Source organism: Typopeltis vanoorti, chromosome 14 (assembly GCF_054136105.1).
Source record: "Typopeltis vanoorti isolate ZY-2024b chromosome 14, IOZ_Tvanoo_1.0, whole genome shotgun sequence".
NCBI classification, from domain to species: domain Eukaryota; kingdom Metazoa; phylum Arthropoda; class Arachnida; order Uropygi; family Thelyphonidae; genus Typopeltis; species Typopeltis vanoorti.
In genome coordinates this window covers 116,957,628-116,973,043 of record NC_143562.1, presented here as the reverse complement: position 1 = coordinate 116,973,043, position 15,416 = coordinate 116,957,628, and the positions used below count along the sequence as shown (strand labels likewise).

Sequence of the window (15,416 nt, the reverse complement as noted above, 5' to 3'; positions counted from 1 at the left end):
CACTTGGATAAAGGATTAAACTAAATTTATTATAGTCTAACCAAGTGAAAAATAAACTTCCAAAATAAATTTGAATGATTATTAATGATTTGTATTACAACAAATAAATACACAAGAAAGACCAGCGCTAAAAGAGCTAATTTAACTGTCACATTTTAAGGGTGTTTCCTTAGTATCCCACGATACACAAGCAATATACACTTCTGAAAGGAAGCGTGCTTTGCATTTATGGGTAACAATCAATGTGATGTTATTAGCTCTATATACAAGTAGCCTAGTCATGAAGATACTTCACAGACAAACTGTTCATTTAACAATGTGGTACAATCACCATCAGGGTACAATGTATGAGCATAACATTCCACACATTGTATTCTGATGGTGATTTGATTTGGTTGAAAAATTAAAATTATTATTAAAGTATCTAATTAATATATATTCTATAATATAGAATATATATCAATTATTATTATTATTATTATTATTAAACAAGACCTCATGGAGTCAAAGCCTCATCTAGGAGGTCCTTTTATCTCACACACATCTCATCATACTGGATCTTAAACACATTCAAACTCCTTGCAGACACCACACTCTCAGACAAGGCATTCCAATCATTCACAACTCTGCATGAAAAAAACCTGCCTCTCACTCCCCTACTCACACCCTCTTTATACAGTTTCCAGGGATGACCTCTGGTTCTCCCCTGAACTCCCACTATTCTCTGTAGAACTTCTCCACCATTGATCCTATAACAACCCCTTACCAACTTGTAGGTCTCTATCATATCTCCCCTCTTCCTTCTCTCCACTAGACTCTGAAAATTACATCTTTTTAATCTTTCCTCATACTCAACATTCCAGAGGTCAGAAACTACCTTAGTCAGTCGCCTTTGGACCCTTTCCAACATCTCTTCATCCTTCTGAAAACCAGGTGACCAAATCTGGGCACAATAGTCCATGTGTGGCCTAATCAAAGCCTTATACAATGGAACAAGAATCTCCCTACTTCTACACGTCAGTGTCCTCCTCATCATTCCCAGAAGTCTTTGTGTTGTCTTCACAATTTTGGCGATGTGTCCCCTAAATTTTAGATCCTTATCCACTATCACTCCCAGATCTCTTATTTCCTCTACTTCCAACAATATATTCTCACCAAGCATAAATTCTGCATCCCATCTTTGTTTTCTGAATTTTAAAACCTTACATTTTGCAACATTGAACTCACATCCCCATTTGCTTGCCCAATCACTCAATTTATTCAAGTCTTCTTGCAAGGCCACAACATCTTCACTACTCTTTATGGTTCGTCCCAACTTTGCATCATCTGCAAACAACTGAATATCTCCATCCAAATCTTCGCCAATATCATTAATATACAAGTTAAATAGTAATGGCCCTAAAACAGATCCCTGAGGCACTCCACTAGTGACTTTCCTTTTCCTGGATATTGCACCCCCATACACAAATTATATATATATATATATGATTAGTACTATTAACTTGGGGTTGGGTGACTTAAAATCCGAGAATTATAACACAATGACATTTATTTGAAAAAACGCAACATGTTTCATCAAGAATGACTTCATCAGGCGATAAGAACATAGAAAGATATTCAAAGACACGAAATTAACATTGACACACTCTAAAGCTATACAATTATAAAGCCATAATATTCGACTGTAAATTACAGTTATTATGAGCTTGAACTACTGTCCGAGTTAAAGTTCCATTGTTGTACACCTGCGCATGTGTGGAATCACGCGATCTCCAGTATCTAATAGTAGAGTTGAAAAATTCAGGCAAATTATAGCTAGATTGTTATTCATGTGAAAAGGGTCCAAGGTGATTTCTTTTGACTCGACAATGCGGCGCTCTACTTCATCATGGCAGATGTGTAGGTTTGAAGTTGATGTCCAGTTTATTTCATGTTGGTGGCTTTCGTTGTTCGTGTTTATTGAAAACAGGACATGGCTTGACAGAGCAGTTGCTCTGGTTCTTTTATAAGCAATGTCGCGCTGGTGCTCTTCGAGACATAGTAAGATAGATTTCTCTGTCTGCCCATAGTAAGGCTTTCCGCATTCACAAGTGACCATGTATACACCTGGGAATTGTAGAAGGTTGTGAGGTTGTTTATAGTTGTTGAAGCGTGATCTTCAACAACTATGGAGATTGAAGAAAATAGTTCCATCTGTTTCCTAGATGTTAAACTCACCAAGACGCCTGAATCAATTAAAGTCTCTATATTTAGAAAGCCAACTCATACAGACAGATATTTGCATGCGTCATCCCGTCACCATCCAGCACAAAAGTTGGGTATTATATCAACTCTAGCGAATCGTGCAAGATCTGTACTGTCAGATGAAGAAGAACTGAAAAAGGAACTACAACATCTTAAATGGACCTTTAAAAACAATGACTACTCTCTAAAAAATATTAACAACAATTATCCCACCATCAACGTAGAGACACAGGACAACTTCAAAGGTCATATCGTCTTGCCATATATCAGCACACTATCCAAAAAGCTGAGTAGAATTCTAAAGAAGTTTAACATAAAAACGTGCTTCTCGACTATGCCAAAAATAAGATCACGCTTCAACAACTATAAACAACCTCACAACCTTCTACAATTCCCAGGTGTATACAAGGTCACTTGTGAATGCGGAAAGCCTTACTATGGGCAGACAGAGAAATCTATCTTACTACGTCTCGAAGAGCACCAGCGCGACATTGCTTATAAAAGAACCAGAGCAACTGCTCTGTCAAGCCATGTCCTGTTTTCAATAAACACGAACAACGAAAGCCACCAACATGAAATAAACTGGACATCAACTTCAACCCTACACATCTGCCATGATGAAGTAGAGCGCCGCATTGTCGAGTCAAAAGAAATCACCTTGGACCCTTTTCACATGAATAACAATCTTAGCTATAATTTGCCTGACTCTTTCAACTCTACTATTAGATACTGGAGATCGCGTGATTCCACACACGCACAGGTGTACAACAATAGAACTTTAACTCGGACTGTAGTTCAAGCTCATAATAACTGTAATTTACAGTCGAATATTATGGCTTTATAATTGTATAGCTTTAGAGTGTGTCAATGTTAATTTCATGTCTTTTAATATCTTTCTATGTTCTTATCGCCTGATGAAGTCATTCTTGACGAAACATGTTGCGTTTTTTCAAATAAATGTCATTGTGTTATAATTCTCGGGTTTTAAGTCAGTTAATTTAGAAAAATGAATATATATATATATATATATATATAATTAATATATATTCTATATTATAATGTCTTTAAAAATGCTATTACAAAGAATTTCCAGTCATAATTTTTTAATATTAGATTATGAATGTCCAAAATAATTTCAGCATTAAAAGAAATGAAATCCATTTATAGGATACTACACTCATACCAATTTGGAAGCGACTAGATTTATGTCTTTTAGGTGTCACTTGAAGAGGTAAGCAATCATCATCAGTAACACTGAGCCTGGAAGCATCTGAAATATTAGGTTGAATCCAGCTTATGCTTACTGGACTATGTGCAATGGAGAAATCTTCACGGTCATCCAAATTGGCCTGAAATTTCAGTCTTATATTAACGTTATTTATAGTATGGATGAATATGCATATACAATAATAGTGAACAACACACATCAACATAAGCATGATAAGTAGGTCATGCAGCAAGTAATATACACAAATAATAACTCATCTAAATACGAATATGCATTTTAACAAATTCAATTGTTTCTATCTCTCAGATCACAGAGAGATGGCTGTAATCGTTTTGATAATTTGAAACATAAACAGACAAATTACAAAAACAATAATAATATGAAATACATTATATTATTTCACATAAAATTTTTGATCCAAGTCAAGTGTATCTTTAGGTAAGAATTCAAAAATTCACACATTAAAATACCACCCAAGGCATATAACTTAAGTGTCAACAATGAGGACACATCAACCACACTTCATACAATTTCCAGGACTCTCCCTTCCTGAGATGTACTGAAAAAAAGTCTTTGTTGTTCCATCTTATAAAGCCTCTTTAATAATTTATGTACCTGTATTTACCTTCTCTCTCTCTCTCTCTTTTTGAAGCCCACAGACTTTCAACTGATTTTCACAAAGAGCATTTCAAGATCTAATTCACCCTTTCTTCATCCACATGGAATCCATGTGACCAGATTTGCATGCAGTATGCAAGACTAGGCCTCATCAAACATCAAAGATAAAGGTGGTCTAAAAGTTCTCGGTCTCAACCATATACGGCAACAAAATCGGCAAGATTTTTTTTTCTAAGTTTTGTACATCTGTCATAAGCAACCATGTGAAATTGCAAGTCATTCTATCAAGTAGTTTGTTTTATACAGCTGTCTGAAAAGTGTTGTCGGCATCCCTTGAAATAGATAAAATTGAATATCATGTAGTTATAAAATTCTTTGTAAAAGAAATTCATTTGAAATTCATAAAATGAACTTAATGTTTATGTGCACTCTTCTCCTTCTTTTCGACAATTAAGAAATGGACTGCAGAGTTTAAACATGGCTGACCAGCCCTGAAGATGATCTACGTGAAGGACGTCCAAAAAGTGTAACAACACCAAAAATCATTCATCAAGTGCATAATATAGTATTGAATGACTGATGAGTCAAAGTTTGTGAAATTGCGGAGACTATAGGCATTTCAAAAGAACGTGTAGGATATATTTTGCATGAAGAATTGCAAATGAAAAAGCTTTGTGCAAGATGGGTGCCACGCTTGCTCACAGCAGATCAAAAACGCACTCGCATGAAAATATGAACAGAGCTTGAAGCATTTTAACAAGAATAAAACTGATTTTGGGAATCGATTTATTAGTATCGATGAGACTTGGATTCACCATTACACACCAGAATCCAAACAGCAGTCAAAACAGTGGACAGAAGCTGGTTGTTCAGCACCAAAGGTCATGGCATCGGTGTTTTGGGAAGCTAAAGGCATTTTGTTTATTAGTTATCTTGAAATGGGTAAAACAATAACCAGGGAATATTATTCTGATCTTTTAACCAGACTAGATGAAAAAATTTGTGAGAAAAGACCCAGTTTGCAGAAGAAAAAAGTCATCTTTCATCAGGACAATGCATCTGCCCACAAAGGTGTTTTGGGAATGGGAAAATTAAGGGATCTACACTATGAATTGTGGGAACATCCAACCTATTTCCCAGATTTGGCTCCCTCTGACTTCTATCTCTTCTCAAAACTAAACTCTTCCTCGCTGGTCAGCGTTTTTCTTTGAATCAAGCGGTGATTGCAGCTGTAGAGGGGGGTATTTTGCAGATCTTACTGAGAACTACTACAGGGACGGGATAATGGTGCTGGAGCATTGCTGGAATAAATGTATTAGTCTTAAGGGAGATTATGTTGAAAAATAAAATTAATTTTGAAATTATAAATTCGCTTTTTTCATTGTTAGGTCGAGAACTTTTCAGCCCACCCTAGTAAATGCAGGTGAAGATATTCCTTATGAATGGAACTTGTCATATATATCATTGCTAATTAAGAAGGGTAATAAGAAAGATCCTAAAAATGATAGTGGGATAAGTGTAATGTGTTTGGTTGGCAAAATATTTACTTGAATCATGAGGGACAGAATTAAATTTAAGATATCCCCAATTAATATCACAGAAATCTGTTTGGCCGAGTGGCTAGCGTATCTGCACTCCAGCCACGGATGTTTGTGATTGTCTGTGAAAATACTAGTGGTGGTGGTGGTGGGCAGTAGATGCCATTGGTGTAGATGATTATGATAGTTGCAGTTTGTTGTAGTTGGTGAATTGAGCAGTGGAGACAGAGTTGTAGATTAGGTGCCCTTCCTTGATGAGTCTTTGGACTCCCTGGAGATGACTCGTATTAATAATAATAATGTAATAACAATCTGGTTTTACAGCAAGAGGATTTTTCATGGATAATACATCATCCTTATAAAAAATATCTCATAAAATGGTTGCTTAAGAATTGGGAACAATATATGATTTTTGTAGATCTGGAGAAAGCTTATGTTACTGTCCCATAGAAGACAATGTGGCAGGTATTGAAGAGAGGTGAATATGAAAGAACAGTAGAGATGGTGCAGAGGATGTTCGTAATATTTATAGTGGATCTAGATCCACTATAAATATTACGAACAAACTTTCTGAGAAATTTATTACTAGTAAAGAGCTCAAGCAGGGATATTGTATGCCACCAATGTTGCTTAGGATCTACTTGAATAATGCAGCCTTGGAGGAGTGAAACAGACAATGCCATCAAATGAGTATACCCATAGGTGAACAAATCCTACATTCTGTCCTTTTCACTGATGATCAGGTGATCCTCACTCAGGACAAGGAAAATGCAGAATACCAGATGAAAAACTGTTGGATACATATAAATGTTGGAGAGGGGGGATGAAAGTTAGTCTGTTAAAAACCCAGAACCTAGTAGATGGAAGTGAAGTGTAACAGATTTTGAGTTAGAGGTAGGAATCATAAAATCAGTGGATACATTTATGCATCTTAACTACATGACAGATAAGTCTAGCAAATGTGAAGTGTATATAGTGTTTTGAACAACACAAGCATAAGCAGCTATTAGAAACATGGAGTTTTATGTAGTCATAATGTCTCAAGGAAAACCAAGAAGATGCTGTATCATGTGATTATAGAGAGAGTATAATCATATATGGATATGAGTGTTGGATACTTACTAACAGCTAGAGGAAACAAGTAGAAGTTGTGGCAAAGTACAACAGCCACTTGTATGGACTGTTTGAAGAATGCACATACACTGCTTGGAAAGCAGTCAAAAGACACCCCCACGAGCAAGGTGCATTGCGCAATATATAATGAGTCGTGTTTGTAGCCAGTATCAATTGGAGGAACATGATACTCTCAAGTCGGTGCAACTATGTCCAGGTGAAATGGCTGTGAGAAGGGAACTGATGGAATTTGAAAGAGGCATTGTGATAGGATGCCATACTGCAGGCCTATCTCTTCAGCAAATTATTGACAAATAGGAGATAACAGGTCAATAATCAGTGACATCATACTGAGAAAGAAGTGTACAAAGTCAACAGCAAGTGCTACCCACAGTAGATGACCCACCATACTCACCAAATGTGACGTAGGATGCTACAAGGGATAATATGTAAAAACCATCACTTATCGGCTGACATGTTGAATGCAGAGTTCCAGTCATCAACTGGAATACAAAAGCATTCAGAACCAAGGCTCACAACATGGGCTTCCATAGAAGATGCATGGAAATCCAAATGCAAGCCACAAATTATCCAAACCAACAAGAAGTTGTCATCTTCAGTGGTGCAAAGAGCATGCACAGCAAGATGTAAAAGCTTGGAAAACTGTGTTATGGAGTGACGAATCAAGCTACACCCTCTACCGAGCAGATGGATGGGTGTAGGTGTGGCAGATACCCAGTGAAAATCTTGCACCAGAGTGCATGATTTTCACTGGGTACTGTATTCTCACTTGTACTGAGTAAAGCGATGGAGTTGAGCCTTGTCTCATGGTGAGAGGTTAGAACATGCTCTATAATCATCTCTTTGTCTCTCTTCACTTCCACTCTCCATTCCCATAGATTTAGTCTCTTTTTTTGTATCAGACCTCTTATTCATCAATCCCTGAATTCTCTTTTTGTCAAAATTTTCCAGTACTTTTATTACCACCCTGAGATACTGATCGGTCTTTATCCTCTACTCCTCTGGGACTTTGCTAGACAATAACCAAATTAAACCACCAAATCAAAGGAATTACCAGTATTTGCATTCAGATTCTGCAATGTTCTAAATACTTCCAATTCATCAATGTCTGTTCTTACATATCCTCAACTTGGATGATATTCTCTTTCAGAATCACTCAGTAGCTCAATAACTCATGTGCCTCTGTTACCTCTCTACCATCAGCATTCGTTAAAGTTATCCTTCGTATTCATTCTTCCTTTTACCACATAATGAAAGAACTCTTTAGATTTATATTGCCTGTTTCTTCTTGTAATCTAATTTTGTCTTGCTTGTGATGCAGTGACCTGCATGTTGGTGTGATCATTTGTGTCTGATCCTTGTACTGTTCCTGAGCTTGATGGTTACCTTTCTCTTTAAATTGTACTAGAAAAATGTCTGCCAAGACTTGGATATTCAATGATACCAATATGCAAGATTTAGTGTGCCGGAGCGTATCTTTAATGTATTCATTGCTGAAAGTGAATGGTTAGTAGTATGAGAGCAAGAATGAAGGGCGTGTGCTTGTATGTGTGTGTGAAATGTTTTGTGAGTGGGTGAAAGAAATGCGAGTCATGTCGACAGCAGGAAAATGAAGTAACTGATATTAAGGATGTAAGGCATGATTATGAAAGTGTAGTAGCAAATGTAGTGAAAGCAATGACAACATAGATGATAAGGTGAGAGTGCAGAGAAAAACAGCATGCTTACAGGACAAAACGTTAGCTCAAGTGACTGGTGAAACCATTGGCATGTAGTACAGCAGGAGGAAGAATGAAAGAAAAAGTGAATGGGAAAAAAATATAAAAATGTGAGACTGGGAGTAAGCAAAGTATTGTATGGGAGATTTGATAATAAGGGGTGTGCTTAACAAGAAAGTGATTAAAACAAGATACCTAGGCACAAAGTTCAAGGATGGTAGTTTGCAGAAGGAAGAAGTGAAAGGGTTAACTGTTTTGACAGGCACAATGATTTGAAAGGTGAGAAATAAGCAATGAGAGAGGATATGAAAGAGTTGTTAAAAGAAGCAAAAAAACGAAGAGTAAGGAAGTCAATATCAGGAGTCTGCAGCCACAGTATGATAGAACAGAAATGAGAAGAAGGGTCATGTTTGCTAATGAGTCAATTTGAAGATTCTGTAAGAGGAATGATCTGCAGTTTATACCTAGTCCAGCCATAAATACTGTTAAACTTGAACAGTGCATAAACCTTTAATCTATCAGTAAATCATTTACAGCTTTCTGCACATACAAACCACATGTATAAAGTGCATATAGCACCACTCAAAGTTCGAAATGTCTCCCTTTTGCCTTAACGCATGCCCAAAGTTAGTGAGACCACATATCGACATGCACGACATCCAATGAAAATGGTGCCGCTGCTGGCTCCAGATCCACCATCAGGCTGGCAATGTTGTGGTGTAGATTCTTTCAGACTACCCACTCGAGCTCCAATCACAATTTAAAGTCCAACGGATTCAGATTGGGACATCCAGACGGTAATATGGGGTCAGGCACATTAGTCTCCAACTACTGCCAAGTGTGCAGGGTCTGAGTCTTTTGAAAGGCCAACTGTCAACCATTAAACAAAGTTCAGTGCTGTGTCAGAGGTTCCAGCACAGTATCTTGATACACTTCAGCATAGGTTTTGATCCCTTTCTCACAGAAATGAAACTCAAATACCTCCGATGTGTCACTGCCAGTAAACGATCGCACAGCAAGTACTGTGCGACCATCCAGGACATATACCTAATTATTTTGGTGGTTAAATGACTTTTCAATGGTGAAATCTTCTCATCTGTGAAGTAGATATCTCTGTGTCCATTGTTCTCATAATGCTGGAGAAGTTCCTTAGATTGTATCATCCTCTGCTGTATAAGTTTTTGCGTTAGGAATTGTCCAGTAGAACTATGACAGGCTCTCACACTCAGGTTGTCAGTTAGTACAAGTGACATTGGTCTCTGCAAAATGTTCATCTCTTGCAACATCACTTTCTGCATTCTTACAGAGATTATGGCAGAGGCATGCCTTCACAGTCCTCACAAGCTGTTGCATCCTAATGCAGCATAGCCAACCGGTTCTTTGATGGTCAGATACATCTTCTGTATTGTTATAACAGTTAATAGTCCAATACATAAACATCGTACTGATCCTGAGTGCCGTTAGCATATTGAAAATAACATGGAGCTGCATTTCAACCTTGTGAGGTGCTATTACAGCTATACAGATCTCATTACCTCCAAACTGCACATTAACCCTTACAGCTAGAAGCTATCTTTCTACTGATAAAGAGACAAATGTTAGCTGTGCATAGTGCTACTAATGGAACAAGGATGAGTGGGAAACCTGGAGAATGAGTAACTTATTGCAATAGTTGGCCTGAGGGGCAAAATATAAGAGGTAAATTTTCAAGAAGGTAAAGAAAATAAGAGGGAGATATTCAAATGATAGAAGAATAATCTGTTATAAAAAAACAAAAAAAAAGTAAACACATCTATTCATAAAACTAAAGTAAATGAATAAAATAAAATAAATAAATAACTATTAAATATCTTGGATGTTAAATATCACATGAAGAAGAAAGAAGATCAAATTGGAAACTTCACAATTTTTACAAGTTATATACCTGATAAACAGAAATCAAAATCATAACCTTTGGAAAATAAATAAATAAATAACAGTTAAAAATAGAAAAGAAACAGAGTACTTTAGCAAGACCTAAATTATCATTTGGTATTGAAATTTGGGCAATAAACAAAGAATAACAATTGTAAAGAGATTATTATTACTATTATTTTTCCTGACCACCAAGGAGTCACAAAACTCAACAGGATCAACACCAGTGAGCACAAAGTCTATTATACCACTCCTCAAATTCATCCACAGTCACCACGTTCACCACCCTCTCAGGCAATGCATTCTATGCTCTACCTCTCATCATGCAAAAAACTTTACTTTTTATCCTTTTACTCACCACCTCCTTTTACAACTTCCAGGGTTGGACTCTTTTCCATGTTCTTTTCCCTTGTTCTACAATATAAAAAATCTAATCGATGTTAATACAAAAATAACCCTTCAAAAGCGAAAATGTCTCATTATATTCTCCCTTTGACTACTATCCACCAAGTTCTGCAGCACATGCCCTTAGTCTATTTTCATAATGAATGTTGTACAATTATTATTATTATTATTATTCAGGCCTCCATAGAGTCAACAGACTCATCATACCTTTGACTACTATCCACCAAGTTCTGCAGCACATGCCCTTAGTCTATTTTCATAATGAATGTTGTACAATTATTATTATTATTATTATTCAGGCCTCCATGGAGTCAACAGACTCATCATAGCAGGTCCTTCCTACGAAACACAAAGTCTATCACACCACTCCTTGAACTCATTGACCATTCTTGCTCTCACCACTCCATCAGGCAATGCATTCCATGATTCAACCACCCTCCATGCAAAGAAACCACTCCTCACCCTCTAGCTCACAGATTTCTTTTGCAACTTCCAGGGATGGCCCCTTGTCATCACTCCTTCCTGCTGTTAAACAAAGAGAAAGAACTTCCCAGTGTTAACCCTGTACCTACCTCTCAACAGTTTAAAAGTCTCAATCATATCACCTCTCCTTCTTCTATCCACCAAACTCTGCAGTCCACATTCCCTCAGCCGATCCTCATAACTATCATTGAACAGTCCTGAAAACCATCTTTCTAATCCGTCTCAGTACCCTTTGCACATTTAATTTATCTCCATCAAATCCTGAGGACTAAATTTGAGAACAATAGTCTAAGTGTGGTCTGATCAGGATCTTATTCAATGGAACGATAACTCTTTTATCTCTGCAGATCAGCATCCTTCTCGGCATTGCAGCAATCCTCTGGGTTACCATCACCACCTTTGAAATGTGTTCCATGAAAATTTCAGGTTTCTATCAATCATCACCCACAGATCTCTTGTCTCCCCTACTTCCTCCAGTACAACTCCTCCAATCAAGTATGCAGCCTCCCATCAATATATACCAAACATCAAGACTTTACATTTTGCTGCATTAAACCGACACCCCCATTCATTTGCCCATCTGTCTATTTTATTTAAATCCTCTTGCAGGGCTACCACATCTTAACTATTACTAATAACCCTTCCCAGCTTCACATCATCTGCAAACAACTGAATATCCCCATGCAATCCACTGAGCATGTTATTGATATAAAGGTAAAACAATATTGGTCCCAGTATTGAGCCCTGTGGGACCCCCACTTGTAACCCTCTGCATCCTTGATACTGCCCCACCATACACAACTCTCTGATACCCATCAGACAGCCGATTCTGAATCCAGTTGACTAACCCAACATCTCAACCCATGTGCTGCAACTTAAATATCAGCTTATCATGTCACACCCTGTCAAATGCCTTTGCAAAGTAAAAAAAAATGACAATATATGCCTTTCTCTCATCAACTGCTCTTGTCACTATATTATAAAATGCAATCATATTACTAAAGTAAGAGTGCCCATTAACTTATCCATGTTGCCTCTCACAGATAACATTACCCTCATCTGTCCAATGCTGTATATGGTTCCTCACTAATTTCTCCAAAATCTTTAAAACTACTGATGAAACAGAAACTAGCCTATAGTTACACACATCCAGTCTGAGACCACCCTTATGCAATAGCACTATCTTACCTTTCCTTCCATTCATTGGGTATCTTTCCCGTAACGAGACTTTCACTGAAAAGCCAGGTCAACAGAGCTGTCAGTTCACTAGCACATCCACTAAAAACCCATGGTGAAATACCATCCAGCCCCACAGCTTTACTGACATCCAGGGTACTCAGTATTTGGAACACACTCACCTCTTGCACTTCTAAACCTCGAACCTGCCTCCCTGTATTATTAAAACTCACTTCTCCAGAATGAAATACTATAATAAAATGTTTATTGGACAACTCACTCTATTTCCATTTTTATCCCACAATGTCATTCTGCCAAAATCATTTCTCCTCCTACTGGCCACATAGCTAAAAAATTCCCTAGGATTTTCTTTGGATCTTATTGCCAATCTCTTCTCATATTCCAGTTTCACCTTACTTACCATATTAGTCACTCTCCTGGGCTGAGTCTTATATTCTTCTTGTATCTGCTCTCCACCGCTTTCTTTATATCTCTTCCATAACCTCTTTTTCACCTGCAGTTCCTGTTTGATATTGTTTGTCATCCACTTTACACCAAATTGTGTCCTCTTCTTCACTCGAGTAATACAGCTTAATATTGCTGCCAATAAATATTCTTTCACAATCTCAAATACTAATGATATCATGGCCTTCCAATTCTGCCCTCCACAGAACAACCCAAGTTGATATCTAAGACTATTATAATCACCTGCCTTATAATTCCACATTTATTCCCGTCTCTTTGATACTCCTGCATGTCAATTCATCTTCCAAGTCAAAACCACATGGTCACTCTCTCCAACTGGGGGGAGAGATATCATCTCAGTTATTATCAGCTCTTCTGATGCTATGACCAAATCCAAAACTCTTGAATCTCTTGTTCCCTGTAGTACATGTTGGTAAGACATATGTTCCTCAAGAATTCCAGAAATTCCATTCTCTAATTACTACATGCATTTTCCATTTCCCAACTTATACTGATGTAGTTAAAATCTCCCATAACAATCATTCTTCTTGCACTTGCCAAGCTCAACTGCCTAAACATCTCCTGCTCCCCACCCTCTGTTCTCCTTGGCTTGTAACAGCACCCCACTAAATATCCTGTCTTGCCCACCTCTACCTTACACCATATGCTTTCAAAACCATTAGTGTCACTGCCTTCCAAAGCCTCCACTCTTACAGGACATGATAAGTCATCACTTATCATAAGCAGTACTCTGCCACCATGTTTTCTCCACCTATTCTGCTACTTCTATTCCTGTTATTATATCATCTTCTGTCAACCATGTCTCAGAGATACCAATAATCTTTGGCCAGTCTGATGTAATCAACATCACCAAATCATCTCCTTTATTCCGGATATGCCTGGCATTAGTATAAAGCATAAAAATGTCCCTGCTCCTATACCCATCATTATCTCCACCAGACTCATTGGATGTCACTCCTTCTTCCAAGCACATATTTCAACAAGAGGCCACCCCTGCTACCATCCACCCTGGAAATTCTAGTTTCCCTGCATTGTTGCACCGACTCATTCAAAAAAGAGCAATCTCTCCAGATGCCTACATTCTTCCTCATTCAAATGCAAGTCAGTCTATCCCATACAGCTCCTTTTCACTCTCAAAATACCCTCCAAGCATTCATATATTCCAGTCCTCTCTGCTGACACATTCTGGCTATTATGCTATTCATTATTACAACTCTTCTGCTTAGCTCGTCATTATCATACCTGGGTAACACAAACACTATCTTTCCTCTCTGCGTTTTCTTTTGTACAACCTCAAGCATGAATCTCAGATCTTTTGTCTCCTAATTTACACTGATTCTCTAGTCATTCGTGCCCACCATCACAATTATCTCATCCGTGCATTCACCCCACGTAATTGCCATAGCCACACTTTCTATCGTTCCTCCAGACAAAACACTCCTCTGGCATCCTATCTTGCACACCACAGATCATCAAGTCTCCATACATAATACCTCTTACCACCTGTTCCTTGATTATTCACCTACATCCTTCACTCTCTCCTCTAACCCTTTCTCTCTGTGTTCCCCTAATTACCCTGTCCTGGGGGGTTAAGGATATCATCTCAGTCAAATCAGATCCTCTGATGCTTATGACCAAATGCAGAACTCTTGTTCCTTATGTTCCCTCCCTGACATGCTGTCTAAGACATGTCCCTCAAGAAATCAAACAATTCAGTTCCCTTATTGCAGCATGGTATCTCCTGTTCCAGTTCATATCATTATAGCTGAAGTATCCCATAATGATCACTCGCTTTACACTTGCCCACAAACTAAATTGCCTAAACATTTCTGCTCATTACCATTTATATTCCCTGGTCTGTAGCAACATCTCACTAAATAGCATGTCTTATAAACATTTCACACCATATACTCCAAAGCCATTAGTGTGATTTCCACTAAGATTCTCTATCCTGCGAGTACACAATTCATTTCTCATCATGAGTGACACTCCACCACAATATTTCCTTTCTCTATCATGCTGAAATATGCTATACCATTTGATTTCTATCCCTGTTAAAACATCCTCTTTAGATAACCAAGTTTCACTGATACGAACAACTGCTGGAGAGACCGAGTCAATCAACATCACAAACTTATTCCCTTTATTCCTAATGGCCCTGGCATTTGTATATAGAAAAACCAGTATACTGCAAGTATTCTTATAGTCATTATTATTCCCCTCATAATCAACCTGGCTTTGTAATAGAGTGTACACCCCTCAATATTTCTTCAGCCACTATCCCCATATGAGGCCATCCCTGCAATATTCCACCTGTGCAACTCTAATTTCCCTGTCCAGACACACTTACTTGCCCACAAAACAACAGTCTCTCCAATGGCCTGTCTCTTCCACATTCAAATGCAACCCATTCCTTATATACAGCTCTCTTCTATAGTCCAATGTACTCCATGCATTCACATATTTTCCTGT

General features: G+C 37.8%; 1 protein-coding gene across 4 annotated transcripts in view; it reads right to left on the bottom strand.

Moving 5' to 3' along the window:
• The window catches only part of unc80 (unc80, NALCN channel complex subunit), a 1,852,146-nt gene that overhangs the window by 1,369,536 nt on the left and 467,194 nt on the right, over positions 1-15,416 (bottom strand). For all 4 annotated transcript variants that reach the window (XM_090404461.1, XM_090404464.1, XM_090404465.1 and 1 more), the window contains one exon: positions 3,428-3,593. In XM_090404461.1, coding sequence (XP_090260587.1) covers positions 3,428-3,593 — 166 coding nt within the window. The remainder of the gene's footprint in view (positions 1-3,427; positions 3,594-15,416) is intronic.